Below are 22,991 nucleotides of genomic sequence, written 5' to 3' on the forward strand. Positions count from 1 at the left end.
ATGGAATTCACCCGAGAGTCTTAAAAGAACTGAAGGTTGAAATCGGAGAACTATTGCAAAGACTTGCCAACCTGTCAATTAGAACTGGACAGATACCGGACGACTGGAAGATAGCAAACATCATGCCAATTTTCAAAAAAGGATCAAGAGAAGAATCGGGCAGCTACAGACCTGCGAGTCTTACATCTGTCCTTGGAAAAATGGTTGAAGCACTGATTAAAGATAGCATAGTCTGGCACTTGGATACACACGACCTGATGAGAGCCAGTCAACATGGGTTCATAGACAATTGCGCACAAGACAATTGCGCGCGGACAAAAACGCGCGGACAACTCAGCGCGAGACAACTGAGCGCGAGAAATGAGCGGAAGACAAGTGAGCGCAAAGACAACCGAGCGTAAGACATTTGAGCGCAAGACAATTGAGCGCAAATTATTTCCCGAAATGTGCGCAAGACAACTGAGCGCAAGACAACTCAGCGCCAGCAAGTGAGCGCAAGACAACTCAGCGCCTGCAAGTGAGCACAAGACAACTCAGCGCAAGACGGAAGCACGCGCCGAAGAAAAAGGGGGTTTTGTTGGGGAACCCCCCACAGTTTTCTTAATACAGATCGTGGCGGCGTTGTGGGGGGTTTGGAGGGTTGTAACCTCCCTCATATTGGAAACTTAACTGTTTCCCTGTTTTTTAGGGAAAAAGTGAAGTTTTCAGTAAAATGTGTGGAGTTACATTCCCCCAAACCCCCCACAATGCCCCCACAACGTGGCACAATCTGTATAAAGTAAAGTGGGGGTTTTCCCCCCTCCACACCCCCATCGGAGACCTTAAAAATATTAATTTTGTTCGTCACGCACCTCCGCACTGCACTCAGTTGTCTGCGTGCGGCCTTTGTCCTGGCGTGCTCTTGACCTGACACCGTTAAAGCAGAGCTGATAGGAATGGGACAGGGACAAGGACAGCAACATAACTCATAGGGACAGGATGGTGAAATTTAGTTCCTGTGTCCCTGTGTCATTCTCTATTTGGAAAAAGAGTTTAATAAATCAAAGTAACAGGGTGGCCAGGTTACCCAGTTCCAGGCTGCAGATTTTGGGATAGTTCTCAATTTTTGACCCAGGTGTTTTTGTCCTGTTACCAGACACATTCATTGGGGACTGTGAGACCTGTAATAGTGGAAGGTAAATGGGCATAGTGGGTGTTTGCATTGGGGTCATAATGAAATGCCCATAGTCTGATGCCTGCAGTGTCTATTCATCTGATCCATCTGTCAAATGCTAAGTTTCATTATTTGTGTTTGTCTTGCATGATATGTTTGTTGTATGAATTGTTAAAATTTTGTAAAGCTGAATTTGCTTAATGATCTTTACATGACAGAATATGTTTAAAGTGTTTATGAAGATCATTATCTCGTTTTCTTTGTTTGTTTAAATCGTTATTCATGTTCAAACTTACAAGTGTCTTCACGCTCTGTCGTCTTCATGCTCAGTTGTCTTCAGGCCCAACAGATTTCAAAGATTAAAGACAAGCTTCACTGCACCCCCCCCCCCCCCCCGAATAAAACCCAAACAAAACTGTCTACAATTTGTTTGCAGCCTTCTAGTTATTGATTTTATGAAGTGTCTTAATATGTTAAAAGATAATAATAACCAATTTGTTAAATGGCAACCTAAGTCATTATAAGTTCATAATGTCATTGGAGTTTGAGTGTAAAATAAATTCTGGAATCAATAGTTGTATTATAATGTTTTTATTTCTGGGTAACTCTATTATTGAAGAAAGCATAATACAGTGAACATATAGAATGGATAACATAGGTCCCCCAGGGCAAAGTTAAATGCAAAGTAAGTATTATTGAACACAAGTAAACATGATGTGAACAGCAAATAATAACATTGAATGATAAAGATCATTATAAGAAGTTTGAAATTGAAAAGACAATTACATGGTCTAAAAATAGGATGATGATGAGAGCGAAAGCATAAATTCACAGAAAGAGAAGTATTCTGTATACTTGAGATTCAGTGTTTGAACTGGAGGATGTAAAAGATTATATACATACATAAGTATAGTACATATACACATATAGAGTACTTTTCTGTCAATGAGAAAGTATTCTTCCTCATCAAGGGCAAGCACAGGAATATTGGAGAATTGAACATTAAAAGCAGTTGTAAATTGAAAAGACAATTATTGTTCCACATCTTCACTCTCATCTGAAGAAATAAATGCATGTTGTGTCAGAAGTATATGAAGACCTGTTAATGCTTAAAAAAATTCTTAGTCAACAGAGATATTATGACTGCAAGGGTAAGCACAGGAACATTGTAGAAATTGACAGGGAGTGGATGAAACTCCAGTGCGAAAGCCTAAATTCACAGAAAGAGAAGTACAGTGGTGCCTCGCATAACGGACGCCTCGCACAGCGAACGCTGCGCACAACGAACTTTATGTCTTGATCCGTACAACGAACTTCATTTCACACAACGAACTTCGTTTCACACAACGAAGTCGCCCGAGCTGCATCCTTCCGCGCAGGCACTGCGCTTAACTGCCCTCTCTCCGCCTGGTTCCCTCTTGCCCCCCCGACTCCCCGACACGATCGGGGCAAGAGGGAGCTCAAGCCCTCTTGCCCCCCCCGACTCCCCGACACGATCGGGGCAACAGGGAGCTCAAGCCCTCTTGCCCCCCCGACTCCCCGACACGATCGGGGCAAGAGGGAGCTCAAGCCCTCTTGCCCCCCCGACTCCCCGACACGATCGGGGCAAAAGGGAGCTCAAGCCCTCTTGCCCCCCCGACTCCCCGACACGATGGGGCAAAAGGGAGCCCAAGCCCTCTTGCCCTGCCGATTCCCCAACTCCCCGACAATATCGGGCCAGGAGGGAGCCCAAGTCCTCCTGGCCACGGCGACCCCCTAACCCCACCCTGCACTACATTACGGGCAGGAGGGATCCCAGGCCCTCCTGCCCTCAACGCAAACCCCCCCTCCCCCCAACGACCGCCCCCCCCCAAGAACCTCCGACCGCCCCCCCAGCCGACCCGCGACCCCCCTGGCCGACCCCCACGACACCCCCAACCCCCTTCCCCGTACCTTTCTGTAGTTGGCCGGACAGACGGGAGCCAAACCCGCCTGTCCGGCAGGCAGCCATCGACGGAATGAGGCCAGATTGGCCCATCCATCCCAAAGCTCCGCCTACTGGTGGGGCCTAAGGCGCCTGGGCCAATCAGAATAGGCCCGGGAGCCTTAGGTCCCTCCTGGGGGCGGGGCCTGAGGCACATGGGCCCAACCCGACCATGTGCCTCAGGCCCTGCCCCCAGGAGGGACCTAAGGCTCCCGGGCCTATTCTGATTGGCCCAGGCGCCTTAGGCCCCACCAGTAGGCGGAGCTTTGGGACGGATGGGCCAATCCGGCCTCATTCCGTCGATGGCTGCCTGCCGGACAGGCGGGTTTGGCTCCCGTCTGTCCGGCCAACTACAGAAAGGTACGGGGAAGGGGGTTGGGGGTGTCGTGGGGGTCGGCCAGGGGGGTCGCGGGTCGGCTGGGGGGGCGGTCGGAGGTTCTTGGGGGGGGGGCGGTCGTTGGGGGGAGGGGGGTTTGCGTCGAGGGCAGGAGGGCCTGGGATCCCTCCTGCCCGTAATGTAGTGCAGGGTGGGGTTAGGGGGTCGCCGTGGCCAGGAGGACTTGGGCTCCCTCCTGGCCCGATATTGTCGGGGAGTTGGGGAATCGGCGGGGCAAGAGGGCTTGGGCTCCCTTTTGCCCCGATCGTGTCGGGGAGTCGGGGGGGGCAAGAGGGCTTGAGCTCCCTTTTGCCCCGATCGTGTCGGGGAGTCGGGGGGGCAAGAGGGCTTGAGCTCCCTCTTGCCCCGATCGTGTCGGGGAGTCGGGGGGGCAAGAGGGCTTGAGCTCCCTCTTGCCCCGATCGTGTCGGGGGGGGCAAGGGGGCTTGAGCTCCCTCTTGCCCCGATCGTGTCGGGGGTGCCAGGGACCACACGGAGTCACCCACCGTACCACCCGATTCGGGTAAGCGCAGGTATCGGTGGGTGGCTTATTTGCGGGGGGGTGCCTTATTTTACATTTTTTTCTAAAAAGGGGGGGCTGTCTTATTTGATGGCCCTGCCTTATCATCGGGGAAACACGGTAGAAAAAAAAAAAAAAATGAACAGTTAAGTCCCAGTTTTTGCCGCTGAGACTCTGCCCTCTCACTGTAAAATTGACTCTACTTAGTCTGTCTTTAAATTTAAAAAATGTGTGTTGTTTTAAAAAACAATTATGTTTTTAGATGTATCTAAATAAAAATAATAACCAAAAATTTATCTTTTTTTATGTCATCTTAGCATATTTTATGCTACAGAACGAATTATTTTTTTTAACATGTATTGTTATGGGAAAACGCGTTTCACACAACGAACGTTTCACATAACAAACTTGCTCCTGGAACGGATTAAGTTCGTTGTGTGAGGCACCACTGTATCCTGTATGCTTTAGGTATAAAATAGTTAAGCCTTGAGCTTCACAGTGTTTGAACTGGAGGATGTAAAAGGCTATGAACTTTAAAAGATCATATATAGAGATACATACATAAATCTAGTCCATATATACATATTGAGTACTTTTTGTTTAATGCTAAAGTATTGTTCCCCATCAAGCACAGGAACATTTGAAAAATGGACAGAATGTGGAGAAAACTGACTCTTTGGCTCTCATTCAGTCAGTGTGTGTGTGTCTGTGTGCAGTTTGAGCCACAATAGTGGTCGCTGAAACAGGGGTGGTGGGTGGTGAGGTACTTAGATTAACTGAGTACTTTGCAAAAATGTCATAGATTCACAGAGAAGATGGCTTCCTATTATGGATTTTTTGGTGCACAAGCACAAATTCTCCAAGAGTGAAGTACTCTGATTAACTGAGTACATATCGCTTAATGCTAAACTACTGTTCCCCATCAAGGGGAAACAGAAATATAGGTGAAATGGACAGGGCCAGGGGGAAACTGGCGCACCTGTTCAATGCTAGTGCCTTGACACTGCGCTCAGGAAGTACGTATTAAATACATGCTATTACTTCAGGAGACCAGTGCCCCTGTTTTATTAATGGTAAGTATTCTGGATTTAAAGCAAACTAAATGCGCATCTCCTTACAAGAGGCATACAGGGATATGGGTGACTAAAATTACACCAGGTGTATACCTTATACAGCAATCACATTGTGTGTGCACGAAAGGAAAGATGTTAACATATATACATTTCACCTAATACTTAAATGATTAAAAACGATAAGTGTTCTACTCTATTAAAAACATCTCTAAAAAAGATAAGCTGTCAATCTTGTAGCTTTACAAATTCTACCTAGTTGACACAGCCATGTAAATTAACACTTATGTTTGATAAGGTTTTGCATTTATCCTGTACGCAGTTGTGCCTTATTTTCAATAAACTGTATATTAAAATGTATTTTTAAAAGTATCAGATATGATGTCACATTTTTCTGATCATCAAAGGAGAGCTGGCAAGCCAAGTCCAGACATGGGAGCTGAGACGGTAGGAGGTAGGCGAGTCATGATGCTGGAGAATTCAATTGTCAATTTGTAGTCACAGCTGCTGCAACACAGGAGGCTGGAGGGCAAAGAAAACACTGTTGTCAGGGAGGAGAGAGAGAGAGAGGGAGGGAGAGGGAGAGAGCCACTCACAGGAGGATTGAAGATCCCACGAGACGGTAGGAGGCAGGCGAGTTGAGTCATGATGCTGGAGACTGTAGGTGGAGTGGGGTGGGTAAGTTGGGAACGGATGTGGAGGGGTGGGAGTGTGGAGGGGGAGGGAGTTGGTTTTTTCCTTTTTTTGTATTTTTTTCAGGGAAGGCTAAGGGCAGGAGGGGGAGGGAGTGAGGCAGGGGGAAGAAGAAGGGGAGGGAGTTGTTTTTTTTCTTTTTTTGTATTTTTTTTCAGGGAGGGCTATATCAATATTTGTGGGTGTGAGAGCAACTGTTGGCAGAGCAGTTAACCAAACAGTGGGAGAGAGAAAGATATTGGCAGAGCGTGTAACCAATATCTGTGGGTGTGAGAGCAAAGGTTGGCAGAGCAGTTAACCAATCAGTGGGAGAGAGAAAGATATTGGCAGAGCGTGTAACCAATATCTGTGGGTGTGAGAGCAACTGTTGGCAAAGCAGTTAACCAACCAGTGGGAGAGAGAAAGATATTGGCAGAGCGTGTAACCAATTTCTGTGGGTGTGAGAGCAAAGATTGGCAGAGCAGTTAACCAATCAGTGGGAGAGAGAAAGATATTGGCAGAGCAGTTAACCAACATCTGTTCCTGCACCATGTGTGCTTGGGAAGACATTCCTGCTTGGGGGGATTCTGCTTCTGGGTTCTAGAAAGGTCAACACCTGACTGCCACCATCACGTTTGCACCCTTGTCAACCCATTCTGGGTCCTGCAAAGGCCAACACATGACTGCCACCATCAGGTTTGCACCTCTGTTATGTACAACATGCTGAATTCTAAAGCCATGACTTTTTCTACATCTCATGGTTTCTGAGACAGCACCTGACTGACATTCCTGCTTGTGTACTTTCTGGGCCACCAAAAACAAGGGAGGAAATGTACAATTTCAAGTTTTTCAAATTTTCGTTAACACTGGCTATCCCTGAAGCCGCTCCATCCAAGACACCATCTGACCTGCCCTATGTGAAGGAAAAATCTTTTGAACACCACTCGCAACACCTTGAGAATGTCAAAGCGAGTACAGTATGCTTGAGTGGGTTACCTTGGTCGGCATATAAAACCTTCACGCTTGGCACATGTCGGAGCAGTGGATACTAGGATAGGTAGGGGCCAGAGGAGGGCTTCAGGGAAACTCCTGGGGGAGAGATCCTGAGCGCAACAGTTTGCAGACCTCTAGCTTTCGGGCCACCAAAAGGAGAGGGGGACATAGACATTTCAAAGTGTCTCATCTGTTCCTGCAGCATATGTGCTTGGGAAGACCGTATGGACATGTCAAAGCAAAGTTCACATATCACTGAGTGAACACAATTGTAGCATAGCAACAGGAAAACCTGAACTTCAATAACAAACTCTAAAGTTCCAGGTTATGTGCTATACCACGGAGATATTGAAAGAGAGGTCTTTTCTGTATGTTGGCAGCAGCGTTGTTAGTCTTTGCGTCACTCTCACATACGTGCTCTTACTGCTGGGTGGTGCGCGGTTACCAGCCTGAAATCGAGCAAGCAGCTCTTCTGTGTGATCTTGCTCACGCTGTATATGTTCAAGGAGTTTAAATATGGTTGGATGGTGGCATGCAACAGAGGATTGAAATGCATGGTGCCAACCTTCAACTGAATTATTGGTCTGAGGCAGTCCATCTTCCACACGGGAGCGCATATTCCACAGAGGAATAGGAAACGGTGGGACACGTCTCCCATTATGCCGCATTCTACCGATGTAATTGTCTTCCCAATAGTCATACACCGGGGTCAGTTCATCTGGTCGACTCTCCTCCAAGGTCTCGAAACACTCAGCAACATCATCCACAGGAACAAAACTTAATGCTAACAGCATTTTGGTGAACAATCTTACTCTCTCCTCATCTCTATAACTAACACACAAGGAAATGAAACCCCTGCAGACATGTTCTGGGATTCATTTCAAGACATAGATTGGAATAACTATACCAAATTATACAACAAATACTCCAAATCATACTGCTTCCTGGACTCATGTCCCCCGGAAATCATGAAAGTGGCACCACTTGAATTTAAACTATCTCTACTGCACTACTTAGCCCATAACCTGAAAAACAGAAAATTCCTCACCAACAAAGGCCACATAATAATAACCCCTATCCTAAAAAATAGCAAAGAATCGTCAGCCCTAGTTTCCAACTACAGACCAATTGCTTCCATACCACTCTTTGTAAAGGTCATGGAGGGGCTGGTACACTCCCAATTAATGGAATATCTAGACCAGTTCTCACTCCTTCATGAGACTCAATCCGGCTTTAGACCGCTTTTCAGCACAGAAACAGTAATTGCGGCCATCTTAGATTACTTGCACCTATTTTTAAGCAAAGGCCTCAGTGCCCTGATCATGCAATTCGACATGAGCTCTGCCTTTGACCTTGTAGACCAAGCAAATTTGCTACAGTGTCTAGATGCTATTGGCATCGGAGGCGAAGTGCTAAACTGGTTTCATGGTTTCCTTTCGTCCCGAACCTATCAGGTTCGCTTCAACAATGATCTCTCCAACACCTGGAGCAACCCATCCGGCGTTCCGCAAGGGTCCCCACTATCCCCTCTGCTTTTCAATATCTACATGACCTCACTGAGCGTTCAATTAACCCAGCTGGGGATAAAATTATTCAGTTACGCTGATGACTTCACAATTATTATCGCATTTGCCAACTCCATCAAGTTTCAAGTTTATTAATTCTTTTGATTAATCGCTTAATCATAGTTCTAATCTCGGAAACAATTCCAAAAGCATCAGAAGCCATAAACTTGATGGAACATTGGATGACAGACTTCAAACTCAAGCTCAATACTGAGAAGACAAAATTCTTTGTCGCTTCACCAAGCCCTCTTGACACCAAAACCCCACTAGACATCAACAAACATAACTACCCCATACAGCCCACCATTAAAATACTGGGTGTAACTCTGGACCAATGCCTCACCATGAAAGATCAGGTGGACTCCCTAATCAAAAAGAGTTTTTCACCCTCTGGAAACTTAAATCCATTAAAGCATACTTTGATAACTCTGCCTTCAGAATCTTGGTACAATCCCTTGTATTAAGTCAACTCGACTACTGTAACATCGCCTACTTAGCAATCACCCAAAAGAATATGCGACGATTACAACTAATGCAAAACACTGCGGTCAGACTAATCTTCGGTCTAAAGAAGTTCGATCACGTGTCGCCATACTTCAAACAGCTACACTGGCTGCCGATGGAAGCTCGTGTAAAGTTTAAGTTCGCCTTCCTCTTTTTTAAAGTTTTCTACGGTCTAACCCCTAAATACATCACTGACCTATTCTCCTTCTCAGCCAACAAACACAAGAGAAGCTCCCACTCACACTTCGTTTCTCCCCCGGTTAGAGGATGCAAACTAAAAAAACACCATGAGCATCTTCTCTCACATCAGGCTGCTCTATGGGGTAAAGACCTAGAACAACTCCTATTGCCCACCATGAATGAGGTATTCAGGAAACGCCTCAAAACTCACCTATTCCTGAAATACCTAGACAGCTGACCCACTTCCCTCCTTCCCCTTTCTTGCCCTTTCTCCCCATTGTTCCCACATCCCTTAAGTTAACTCAACTTGTACGTCAACTCAACTTGTACTCCACTAATCTTCTGTAAACCGCATAGAACTTAACGGTATTGCGGTATATAAACTGTTATTATTATTATCTCTATAGTTGGCGGTCAGTCCCTCATGTTGAATTCTGCGCCACAATGATTGACCCAGATGGAACAGGCAGCCAGAAACTGTAGCATTCGGAAATACTGTGTGGGCAGCTTGCAGACTTGCTCTCTCAAAGTCCATCAAGATAGTCAATGGTGCCAACGTGTTTCTGGTTTCTACCAGTTTCCTTAACACACGTTCATAGTCCTCCTCCTCCCATGGTGTACGTGTTCAACAACACGTACACCATGGGAAGTGCACGATTGTCTACAAATGCATGGATGGTAAACACTTGTACAAACAAATGGGGGGCAACTTTGAATGTCCCATCCATGAACCAATGTCCATGTTGCTCCAACACCTCAAGATTTGATTGTGTTATAAAAATGAAAATGCGTCTTTCATCATTTTCACCAGAATCCCACAACAGTAATTGTTTACCACATATGCTTCGTTGGAGCGGCTCAGGAATTTGTATCTCTCTTTTGCACCTGGGATTACCCATTGCTAGATGGCCTGCATTTCTCTTTCTATTAATTGTTCTCTGCATGGAGGTGTATGCAGGCAATAATGTAGCTGCTTCTAAACTAGAAAGTTGCGCGGGGACAGAAATCCCATCTGTCCCCGCCAAAGTCCCACCCGTCCCCGTGAGGAATCCCACCCGTCCCCGCGAGGAATCCCCTCTGTCTCCACCCGTCCCCGTGAGGAATCTCCTCCGTCCCCACCTGTCCCTATAAACTTTAGAAATAGTTATTTCATTTAATTATGCTACTGAATTAAAGGCTCTGGTAGAAACCCATTTACAAATAAGCAAAAAGACTTTATTAATTTGGAAATATTAATTGGGAAGAATACATACTTTGTAAACGGGTTTTTACCAGAGCCTCTAATGTTTATAAATTTTTATCAACACAACTAATATACTAGTTTATCCTGAAGCGAAAAAAAGAAATAGAATTCTTTTCCTACCTTTGTTTCCTGGTTTCTGCTTTCCTCATATTCTCATTCAATTCCTTCCATCCACTGTCTCTTCCTTCTGCATCTTCCATTTGCTCTGTTACTGTGCCTCTCCCTTTCTTCCCCCTTCCAAATTGGTCTGGCACCCATCTTCTTCCCTCCGCTCCCCCCATAGTCTGGCATCTGTCTTCTTCCCTGCCAGCGTCTTCTCCCTACTCTCTCTTCCCCATTTCCTTTCAGCGTCCTTCTCCCCCCCATCTTCCCCATGTCCTGTCAGCGTCCTTCTCCCCCCTCTGTCTTCCACATGTGCTTTCAGTGTCCTTCTCCCCCCTCTGCTTCCCCATGTACTTTCAGCGTCCTTCTCCCTCTCTGTCTTTCCCATGGCCTTTCAGCGTCCTTCTCCACCCCCCACCCATCTTCCCCATGTCCTTTCAGCGTCCTTCTCCACCCCTTTGTTTTCCCCATGTGCTTTCAGCATCCTTCTCCCCCCTCTGTCTTCCACAAGTGCTTTCAGAGTGCTTCCCCCCCCCCGCCCTTCCCATGGCCTTTCAGCGACCTTCTCCACCCCTTTGTCTTCCCCATGTGTTTTCAGCGTCCTTCTCCCTCCTCTGCTTTCCACAAGTGCTTTCAGAGTCCTTCCCCCCCCCCGGCCTGTCTTCCCCATGGCCTTTCAGCGTCCTTCTCCACCCCTTTGTCTTCTCCGGTGCTTTCAGCGTCCTTCTCCCCCCTCCTTCTCTCCCGCCCTGGGTGCAGCACAGCCGGCCAGGTTCCCTTACTTTTGTGGCGCTTCCCTGACCGACCGACAACAGCCCCGGTCCGACAAACCTCCCTGCCCTTAACCGCGAATCTAAATTACCTTCTTACGGCTGCTGTAAGAAGGTAATTTAGAATCACAGCTACAGGGCAGGGAGGATTGTCAGACCGGGGCTGTTGTCGGTCGGTCGGTCGGGGAAGCGCCACAAAAGTAAGGGGACCTGGCCGGCTGTGCTGCATTCGGGGCGGACCGCCCCCCTCCCTTGGTAGCCACTCGAACCGCGAGGCTACTCTCCGTCTCCTTACCTGCCCTGCCTGCAGCACAGAGCCCAACGGAAGTCTTCCTGACGTCAGCGCTGACGTCGGAGGGAGGGAGGGCTTTGTTTAAGCCCTCCCTCCCCTCCGACGTCTGCGCTGACATCGGGAAGACTTCCGTTCGGCTCTGTGCTGCAAGCAGAGCAGGTAGGGAGAAGAAGAGCCGCGCGACTGAGTACATCCAGCCCTGCAGGAACCCCGCGACCCTAGGGGGCGTCCCCACGGGATTCCCGCGACCCGAAGGGGGAATGCCTGCGGGTCCCACGGGATTCCCGTCGTCCCCGTTCCCGTGCAGCTCTCTATTCTAAACTTGTACCAGCTGTTGTCCCATGAATGATCTGTCGTGGCTTTTCAAACGTAGCCACAGCTCTTTCGCATATCTCTTCCATCATTCGTTCAGCTTCAATTCTGGCGTTCTTGGGTGCATGCACATGTGCCGTTATCTCGTCAGAAGATCCATCAACGTGCCTCTTTCTTCTTCCGACACAGTCACGGCGCACACACCTCCAGGACGTGGAACCGTTTGCCATCACTCGGTCACTACGATAACGATAGTCCTCATGAACCCAGTGCTCTCTCCCACGCTGTGAAGTTATTACTTCCATGTCTATGTCAAATCACTCCTGAAACCATACAATTAATAACATTATCCTATTTTGACTCCCAATTGATATACAATTCCCTATATCATGAGTGCACTACTCAAAAGAAAATCATACCTGTAAGACTGGAAGTATATCAATGAAACCCTCAGGAACTGTAGACGACCTTCGACCCAGAACCAGTACCTGCAAGAGTTATAACATACATGTAAACTTCATGTTCGCCCCCACCAACCTCCAGCACACAAAAAAACCTGCAAAGGTAAAATAGGTGAGGTTAGGCCATACATATGTAGAGTTCAGCACTATGGCACAACACCATATACCTGCAAGGGTACAATCCCTGGCAGGAAAAAACTGAAGATGTCTGTCCTCTGATGATTGTAGTCACCTCCAATAGTAGACTATATGAGGTTATTACATACATATGACATACAAATCCCTATACCTCTGTACTTACCTTGCCTCCAAAATTGAACTTCTAGACAACACTAGGGTTTCAGCAAATTCATATCCCTCAGCACATCACTGCAAGACTAGAATTTATAAGGTTAGCACATAGATATAACAAACAGGACCCACTATGTCTGTATTTACCTTTGCAATCATACCTCTAATAGTGGAAATCTGGCTTGACAACCATCATGGATTAAGAACGTCATTATACCTAAGCACAGACAGAAGGAAGGCAGAGGCCCAAAAAAAGTACCCACAACATTGGTATACAATCACCCTCACTACACACCCAAGGCAAAAAGTTTACACCAATAAGCCCCACCATCAGACTACTTATCCCATCCTATTGTTCCGATTTAGCAAAACCAAAAAATGAAGCTATGTATATACCTGTAAATGTGAATATCCTCTTATGTATGATACCTGCAAAAGAAAATGGTACCCAATGCCTTTATAAAACTATAAACCATGAGCACACTCTTATTTTTTTTTTAATCTTTATTCATTTTCAATGACACATCATGTGTATAAGAATCAAAACATTAAAATGAAATACATCACATGTCAATCTGTCTATATTATCACATAATAGATATAAGTACCTCCCTTCCCACCCCACTTCCCCACACTTACTTTTCCCAATATGAATGATAATAGTATAATAACGACCCCCCTCACAACTATAAGACGGTGTATCTTTAAATAGAAAATAGTGTCTATTCATTACAGTAAGATGTTAATGGCTCCCAAATTTTATTAAAATTATTACAACTTCCCTTTTTTATTGTTCCTGTTCTTTCCATTTTGATAATGTGACATAATGAATTGCAACCGAAACTATATACTTGAGTCTACTATGATCTTTCAAATTATTACTTATATGTTGAATGGTGACTCCAGTGCTGATATTTTACTTTTTTTTTCTCATGGACTTACCAAATAATATTGTATCATTAAATAATGCAACACTCAAATTAAACATATTCAGATACTAGTGTTGCTGGCATAAGAGTTTTTACCTCATGCCAACATGTTTCTTTACATCTTTATTACTTTTCAATTCTATAACTCCATCTAATTATGCTTCCAATTAATATCAATCATCACATGATACATAATTTTAATACCATAACTCAGCCTTCTCGCTCTTTTACCATCCGGGAAAACTAAGCGCAAGACGGGTGCAAGAATGACTATCGATGTGCGCATGCGCAATGAGCATTCCATGATATATTAACATACCCATATAAATATGAACATACCCAATATAAACAATTCATAGTGAATTTGGCTGATTTTTAAACTTATACCCTCGCTTTTGTTGTGATTGTGTAGCACGCATCTGGTATCGCTTGCAAAGGCAGTGACATTTACAAACACGGTCGGCGCGCGTGTGCGTGCAAACCAGAAATGTAAATGTCAACATACCCTATATAAACTTCATAATCAATTGCGCTGAGTTTTATGATCATACCCTCGCTTTTCTTGCATGTGAACCGGAAATATAAATATCAACATACCCAATATAAACAGTTCATAGACAATTGCGCGCATGCAAGGCACAATGCTGAGTTTTATGATCATACCCTCCCTTTTCTTGCGCGTGAACCGGAAATATAAACATACCTGTAAATGAAGAAATGTGGACGTTCGCTCTCACCAGAGGTGATAAAAATCTGCGTAAGACAAATATTCGTTATAGATCAAGTACTAGCAAAACCAGATCTTTACCTATAACGGACACGGTCAGGCAGCGAAAGGAAGGCGGGCTGTTCGGAGGACATATATAATGTGGAAACGTAACCATAGTAACGAAAATGCATTCACGTGACTTATATTTAAATACTGTTCAGAGAATATATATAATGAGATAACGTAACCATAGTAACGAAAATGCATTCACGTGACTTATATTGAAAATGCAAAGAGTCAAGGGAATCATACTGAACACGCGTTGACGTGATCACGTGTAACATGACGTGTTAACGTGCTGTACGTGCACGTGTCCTTCGATCGGCAAGCGGCCTCTAGTGGCACGCTGAATTGTCATTGCGCTCAGTTATCTTGCGCTAAATTGTCTCGCGCTGAGTTGTTGCTGCGCTCAATTGTCTTGCGTGGAGATATAGTTGCGCGCAATTGTCTTTAGCGCAATTGTCTGTGAGCGCCATTGTCTTAGCGCTGAGTTGTCTGCGCACAATTGTCTTGCGCGCTTTTGACCTGTCACCGTCAACATGGCTAGAAGGAAAGGGAAATCATGTTTGACGAATTTACTTCAATTTTTTGAGACAGTGAACAAACAAATTGATAGTGGAGAACCGGTGGACATAATATACTTGGACTTCCAGAAAGCGTTCGACAAGGTTCCACATGAAAGACTTCTCAGAAAACTACAAAGCCATGGAATAGAGGGAGATATACTGAGATGGGTAGACAAATGGCTGGAGAACAGAAAGCAGAGAGTGGGCATAAATGGGAAGTTCTCAGACTGGGAGAAAGTGACTAGCGGTGTGCTCCAGGGCTCGGTACTTGGGCCCATCTTATTTAATATTTTCATCAATGACTTAGAAGAAGGAACATCCAATGAGATCATCAAGTTTGCAGATGACACAAAGCAATGCCAGGCAATCAGATCGCAGAAGGATAGCGAGGAACTCCAGAGTGACTTGTGTCAGTTAGAGAAATGGCAGATGAAGTTTAATGTGGAAAGGTGTAAAGTAATGCATTTAGGAAGAAAGAATAAGGAACACGAGTATAAAATGTCAGGTACAACTCTGGGTAAGAGTGAACAAGAAAAGGACCTGAGTGTACTGTCAGCACAATGCGTGGCAGCGGCAAAGAAAGTAAATAGAATGTTAGGCATGATAAAGAAGGGAATCATGAGTAGATCGGAGAGGGTTATAGTGCCGCTTTATAGAGCAATGGTCAGACCACACTTGGAATACTGTGTACAACACTGGTCTCCCAATCTAAAGAAGGATATAAAACTGCTGGAGAGGGTGCAGAGACGAGCAACGAAGCTGGTAAAAGGTATGGAGAACTTGGAATACGAGGAACGACTTAGGAGACTGGGATTGTTCTCCCTTGGGAAGAGGAGACTGCGAGGGGATATGATTGAGACTTTCAAAATACTGAAAGGAATCGACAAAATAGAGCAGGAAAATGAGTTATTTACAATGTCCAATATGACACGGACAAAAGGACATGAACTGAAGTTGGGGAGGGACAAGTCCAGGACAAATATCAGGAAGTTCTGCTTCACGCAGCAAGTGGTGGACACCTGGAATGCTCTCCCAGAGGAGGTTATTGCGGAATCCACCATCCTAGGATTTAAAAGCAAACTATGCACATCTCCTTACGAGAGGCATAGAGGGATATGGGTGACTAAAATTACACCAGGTGTACACCTGGCTGGGCCTTCATTTGTGCGGATCGCCGGACTTGATGGACCGAAGGTCTGATCCGGAGATGGCGGTTTTTATGTTCTTATAATGTTTAAGTTTGCCTGTATTTGTTTCACAAATAAAAAAGTCACTACATCACAATTGCATTAGTGTTACTGTATTGCTCATATAACATTCAATAGAACTCTGCTCAGAGACATGAAGGCAATTAGTTCCGCCTCACCACCCAATCATTGCAGTGTTCAAAAAATGTGTATATATAGCCTTGCTTTCATTTGTATATTGCTAGCTATTACAGCTATGCTAAGCTTTCCATCCAAGTAACGAATGTTTAAGAAGTAGTTTGAAAAACTTAACTTAGAATGTGGCTGGTTCCGACGTGCCACGTTTCGACCCTGCGTCAGGGAACCGGCAGCAAGAATAATTACAATGGAGGTGAAAGCTCTGAAACGAAACGACATAAGTTAAAACCTACAAACTTTAATACTACCATATCTAAAAATATATAAATGTATATCTTTCAAATCTTCACAATATGTAAATGAAACAGCTAAAGGAAGGTGCTCACCATGAAAAAACCGCGAATGCGCTGAATTTTACTGTACTTTGAAGTGCTGTATCTCTAAAAGTATACGCAGACGCCAGCACACCAGATGGAAAATTTAAAGATTGGTGCACGCCGGCAAAAGCCGACGTAATTACGTGGAAATTACGTGAAACTCCTGACCCTCTCAACCTAATACGAGGGTCAGGAGTTTCACGTAATTTCCACGTAGTTACGTCGGCTTTTGCCGGCGTGCACCAAGCTTTAAATTTTCCATCTGGTGTGCTGGCGTCTGCGTATACTTTTAGAGATACAGCACTGAACTGGCATCCCCCGCCAGCCCGAACAGAAGTCTTACCCCATCTGGCACCAGCCCGCAGCCCCAGGACGTGCCGGTGCCTGTGAACAAAGATCGTTCCTGTTGTCTGGGCCTTGAGCATCTCCTCATGCTCAAGGCCTTCTGGCTCTTGCTGTCTCTGAGATTCTCAGAGATCTCTGAGAATCTCGGAGAGAGCGAGAGCCAGAAGGCCTTGAGCATGTGCAGATGCTCAAGGGCCAGGCAACAGGAAGGATCTTCATTCACCGGCACATCCTGTGGACTGCGTGCCGATGCCAGATGGGGTAAGGCTTCTATTTGGGTGGGCGGGGGAGCGTTCAAGAGTGGGGGTGGAGCGATGCCGGTTCCCGGGGGGGGGGGGGTGCCTGCAAATTGAGTCAATGCTCGGTTTGCGAGTCACGATTTACGAGAATGTTTTGCTCGTCTTGCAAAACACTCACAAACAGCATTACTCGCAAACCAAGGTTTGACTGTACTGGTAAACTGGATTTCTGTTTTCTGACCAGCCTTTATAAGAGTGTCATCTGAATGGGTTTAGCACTTAGTTGAGGTGGTCCCTGGTTCAGGCACTCGCTTCTGACAGTGCAGGCTGTGTCTCCCTATAGCACTGCTTTGTTCTGGTTTTGTAATTGCTTGGCTTTAATTATTTTAAGGTATAGGTTTAAGGCTTTTTGCTGGGTGTTGTTATTTGATAATAACAAAGAGAAAATCCAACAGAAATTGCAGTGGAATTGGGACAACAAACGAAAAGCAAGAAAAAAACTGCAGACAGAATGTAGAAGATGCAGGCTATGTTTCTTATATCAAATATAAATGCAGTTAATGTTACCACCCTTCAAACAAACCTAAGGACCCGACCCGGTCCATGTTTGGGTAAACATGCCTTCTTCAGGGGGCCAGGGTTGATAAGGTTTGAATAAAACCATAATCTAAAATGATAGTAAACATAGGCCTGTAAAAAATCTGGGATAATTGCGCACCGACAAACTCGGCAAAAACTTTCACCGGTGAAGAAGGCATGTTTACCCAAACATGGACCGGTCAGGTCCTTAGGTTTGTTTGAAGGGTGGTAACATTAACTGCATTTATATTTGATATAATAAACATAGCCTGCATCTTGTACATTCTGTCTGCAGCTTTTTTTCTTGTTTCTTTGTGTATGCCATATCTTGTTTTAATTTTGATTTCAAATGTGAAAACCCACTCAGAAGAATGTCACAATAGAAGAGATCCAAAAATTCTTCTTGGATAAAGTGGAGATAGCAGCAGCCAAGGACGATGGTTCACACACTACACAACAGTGATGAAGTGAATTAAATTAAATGTGATGGGGGGGAGTCCTCAGTTGACCAAAGCATCAGCTGTCGCTCTTTATACCCACTCGGGGTTTAGGAGGTGTTACATCCCTGGTCTCACCCCCGTTGTGAATGATAGTACACAAGCGTGAGTATAAATAAATAAAAATGTGAAAAACTCATGAAAAACACATAATAACATAGTAGATGACGGCAGATAAAGACCCGCATGGTCCATCCAGTCTGCCCAACCTGATTCAGTTTAAATTTTTTCTTCTTAGCTATTTCTGGGAAAGGATCCAAAGCTCTATCCGGTGCTTGGGTTCCAACTGCCGAAATCTCTGTCAAAACCGACTCCATCCCATCTAAACCCTCCCAGCCATTGAAGCCCTCCCCAGCCCACCCTCCCCCAAACGGCCATATACAGACCGTGCAAGTCTGCCCAGTACTGGCCTTGGTATACATTCACACTTGGCTGCTGTTATAAACACAGTTCAGCGTACATAGTTCATATCGGACCATAGGTGAGAGAGTCCAACAGGATATAAAATTTATCTTTTTGTAGCTGTGATAAATGCAACAATCATCAGAGCGTGTGCTTGCTATAAATTCAACAGCTTCCGTTTCGGGAGAATGTCCCCCCTTCCTCGGGAATATTAGCACTGCTTGGAAGAGCACACAGCACAAAAGTCCAGCAATCCCCAGTCACTAGGCTTAGATGTCTGATGTGTGGGCACAGTGATGAAGTATGAGGGGAAGGGGTTTAAGTCTATGAAATTTTCAGGCTTCCTAACCCACTGGTCCTGGAATAAAGCATAACCTAGGGCTCGTTTTACAAAGGTGCGCTACCTGAAAAACTACCGCCTGCTCAAGAGGAGGCAGTAGCGGCTAGCGCGCGCTATTCTGCGTGTTAAGGCCCTAACGCACCTTTGTAAAAGGAGCCCCTAATCTTTTGATTAGATGTAGTAATTCCCTGCCCAAAGAATTGTACATCATATCATTTGGGGATTTAGACAGTGGAGTACTTGAATTTCAGTTGTGGTCTCCTAGCATTATAAAAAGCTGCACCTTTTATTAGGTATAATTTGCCAATTTTCTATATGTATTAGTGTTTCAATGTTTGCCTGTTTAACTAATACCATTTTCTATCTACAGTTAATGTCGGAGAAGATTGTCCTGTGTTTGACGGGCTGTTTGAGTTTTGTCAGCTCTCAACTGGAGGCTCTGTTGGTAAGATATACCCTTCCCTGGTAGTGTGATTGGCTCAAATGTGAAACTAAGGCTTTATTTAACTCAGGGTGGAATTTGCAAAATTAACCATGGGAAAGTCTAGACATAGATTAGGGGTGTCAAAGTCCCTCCTCCAGGGCCACAATCCAGTTGGGTTTTCAGGATTTCCTCAATGAATATGCACGAGATCTATTTGCATGCACTGTTTCCATTGTATACTAATAGATCTCATGTATATTCATTGGGGAAATCCTGAAAACCCAACTGGATTGCGGCCCTCGAGGAGGGACTTTGACACCCCTGACATAGGTAAACAACCCATTTCTCATTGAATACTCACCTATCATTTCTCACAGAGATGCCCAAACTACACTGGAGGCTGAGGAAGAGAGGGACTGCAGTAACTGGTACAGGATTACACAGGAAGATGAAGTGCAGGGAGGAATACCCAGCAAAGGGCCAACAAAAGAGAGTTTGACAGCTCTCACATAGACCTACTGATGTTGGCACCCATTGGCCAAAAAGAACTGAACACTTTGGCAGTGACCCACACTAGCCTTAGAAAGAGAGAGTGGATTTTGTGCTGTGTTCTGATCTCTGTACAGCACTGAGTTCTAAGGGGCCAAGAACAGTCAGGGATGGTTTAAGGCACTGGCAAACTAGGCTTGTGCCTAGGGCCCAAAAGTTTAGTGATGCCTTGTTAGATATATTCAGGAGGCTAGGATTGCCAGATGTCCTCAGTGATTGCTAAAGTGTGTGGATATTTTTCAGATATCAGCTCTCTGTATCTTGTTGTTATCCCACTGAGCTCCGGTATGGGCAGCTTTAAAAGTGCATCGCCTCTTTAAGAACTTGAGATAGTTTTCGAACTGCCTGCATCGCACATGCGTGAGTGCCTTCCCATCCGACGTAGGCTTACGGTACCTCAGTTCTTAGTTTTCCACGGAGCTAAGAAGTGCTGCAGGTGCCAAAGGCCAGTTTCTACCACCGACCCACACAGTTGGTGCTTGTAGTGCCGTGGGCCTGAACTCCAGGTAAAATCTTGCGCTCGGTGTTCTACCCTGCAGAAATGTTCCATCAAGAGCCGGAAACTTCAACAGGAGAAGTTGTTCGGGACAAGCATGGACACTGAGAAGATATTGCAACCATCGACACTGGCATCAGGAGACCTCGCTCCATCTGGTAAGCCAGCTAAGAAGCCACCTGCTTCCCAACCACAGTCACAGGTCAATCTTGCATAGAGTCCCTTGATGCCAACCAAACAGCGGCAGCCACTTTAAAGGCTTGCCTCATCATCAAGGTCACCCTCTCCAAGGCAAGCCACGGCGCCGATAGTATTGGCAGATAAGCCAGAGGTACTGGTGATTTCCTTTCGTGAAATGCTTGATGTGCTTTTCCAAGCGGAGTTGGGTGATGCATTCAAATTGCTTACCACTGTATCGACTCCCTTGGTACCGGCCCAGCCTCAGCATGATGCTCTCAAGTCTAAGGGTACTGTAGCTGCCTCTCCAGAACGGCATTGACGCTCCACGCCTAAACATCGTTCATCTCATCGCAGGTCTAGTTCTCCATCGAGGCATCGATTCAGTTCAAGACATCGTTGTACCTTCTCCTCCTCTCGACACTTAAAGTCCAGTAAGCATCATTCCTCCTCACATACTTCAAAAAGAAAACATTGCTCTCCCTCACGTTCTTCGAAGAGAAAAGAGCTTTGCCTCGGCCCTCATCATCGGATCAGAACCAGACTTGATGTAAGCATTGATCTTCTCAACGCACTCCTTCACCAAAGTCCTTCTATGACTGACTTACAGTCTGATTCATCTAAGGACTTGTCTGAATCTACAATGGAGGCTTATGACACATATCGGCAAAGGTAGAAATAAGAGGAAACGAGAGCCATCGTGGTTAAAAGGTGATGTGAAAGAGGCTATTAGAACCAAAAAAATCCTAAAAAGAATCCGAATGAAGAAAATAAGAAGAAACACAAGCACTGACGATTTAGATGCAAAGCATTGATAAAGACAGTTAAGAGAGAATATGAGGAATTTGCAAAAGAGGCAAAAACTCATAACAATTTTTTTAGTTACAACAGAAGCAGAAAACCTGTGAGGGAATCTGTGGGACTGTTGGATGATCAAGTAGCAAAAGGGGTACTCGGGGAAGATAAGGCCATAGCGGAGAGACTGAATGAATTTTTTGCTTCGGTCTTTACAGAAGAAGATGTAAGAGATCTACCTGAACTGGAAATGGTTTTCAAGGGTGATGATGTGGAGGAATTGAAAGAAATCTCGGTGATTCTGGAAGATGTACTAAGCCAGTGTTTTTCAACCTTTTTACACCCGTGGACCGGCAGAAATAAAAGAATTATTTTGTGGACCGGCAAACTACTAGGACTAAAATTTAAAAACCCCATTTCTGCCCCATCTCCGCGAGCTCGGTCCCCACAAATCATCTGATCCCATCCACACAAGCCTCAGTTATGATTTTATATTGAATGTATTTTATTAAAGTATAAAAAGAAACAAAATTCTGTACAATTGTCATTTTATAAATACAAATAATACAGAGCAAGGATCAACAAAATCCCTGTCTCCCCTCCCCTTCACATATATCCCCTCTACTATCAAGAAAACTGAATAAGCCAAATTATTACAGAATGCTACACAGAAATATCATGCTAACAGAATACTGCAGTCACACATGACAGGAATAGTTTTAGGGGAGTGCAACTAGGGCAATTGCCCCCTGGTCAGAGAGTGCCCTAAGCCAGCTGGAAGCTAAAGAATCACTGCCTGGGCTTTGCAGTCCCCAGTTATGTATAACACCAGCTCTAGCAGGATATATATTTCAAATCTGATATATTTTAATCACAAAATAGAAATAAAATTATTTTTATCTACCTTTTGTCGTCTCTGGTTTCTGCTTTCATCTTCTTTTCACTCTCTTCTTTCCAGCATCTGCCCTCTCTGTCTCTTCAATCCATCATCTGCCCCTTCCATCCACTGTCTGTCCTCTCCCCCTTCCATATGGTATCTGTCTTCTTTCTATGCCCCTCTCCCCTTTCCATCCAACTTGCGCCCCTCTCTCCTTTTTATAGGATTCATTCCAGCTTTAGTGCTCTCTTTATTTTTATCTCTCATACACCAGATCTACCATCATTGTCCCTCTCTGCTTATTTTTCTGCTGACCCCTTCCTATCATCAATCTCTCTACTTTCTCATGCCTGTCTCTCCCCTTCCCCTCCTCTAATCTCCCTGCCAGCTGTTTCCTTCCTTTTTTCTTTCTTCCCTTCCTCCCCTCCTAGCAGCATCTCTCCTTCTCCCTCTCCAGTAGCAGCTGTCCCTTTTTTTTCCCTTGCCCAGCAGCTTCCCTCCAGGTCCAGTAGCAGCTGTCCCTTTTTTCCCTTGCCCAGCAGCTTCCCAGACTCCTTTCCCTCCTCCCCTCCCAGCAGCATCTTTCCTCCTTCCCTCCAGGTCCAGTAGCAGCTGTCCCTTTTTTTCTTTTGCCCAGCAGCTTCCCAGACTCCTTTCCCTCCTCTCCTCCCAGCAGCATCTCTCCTCTTTCCCTCCAGGTCCAGTAGCAGCTGTCCCTTTTTTTCCCTTGCCCAGCAGCTTCCCAGACTGCTTTCCCTCCTCCCCTCCCAATAGCATCTCCTCCTTCCCTCCAGGTCCAGTAGCAGCTGTCCCTTTTTTTCCCTTACCCAGCAGTTTC

General features: G+C 45.3%; 1 protein-coding gene across 3 annotated transcripts in view; it reads left to right on the plus strand.

Moving 5' to 3' along the window:
- HDAC2 (histone deacetylase 2) overlaps window positions 1–22,991 on the plus strand; it is a 345,065-nt gene that overhangs the window by 104,625 nt on the left and 217,449 nt on the right. For all 3 annotated transcript variants that reach the window (XM_033936641.1, XM_033936642.1, XM_033936643.1), the window contains one exon: window positions 19,206–19,280. In XM_033936641.1, coding sequence (XP_033792532.1) covers window positions 19,206–19,280 — 75 coding nt within the window. The remainder of the gene's footprint in view (window positions 1–19,205; window positions 19,281–22,991) is intronic.

The sequence above is a fragment of the Geotrypetes seraphini genome, chromosome 3 (assembly GCF_902459505.1).
Source record: "Geotrypetes seraphini chromosome 3, aGeoSer1.1, whole genome shotgun sequence".
NCBI lineage: Eukaryota > Metazoa > Chordata > Amphibia > Gymnophiona > Dermophiidae > Geotrypetes > Geotrypetes seraphini.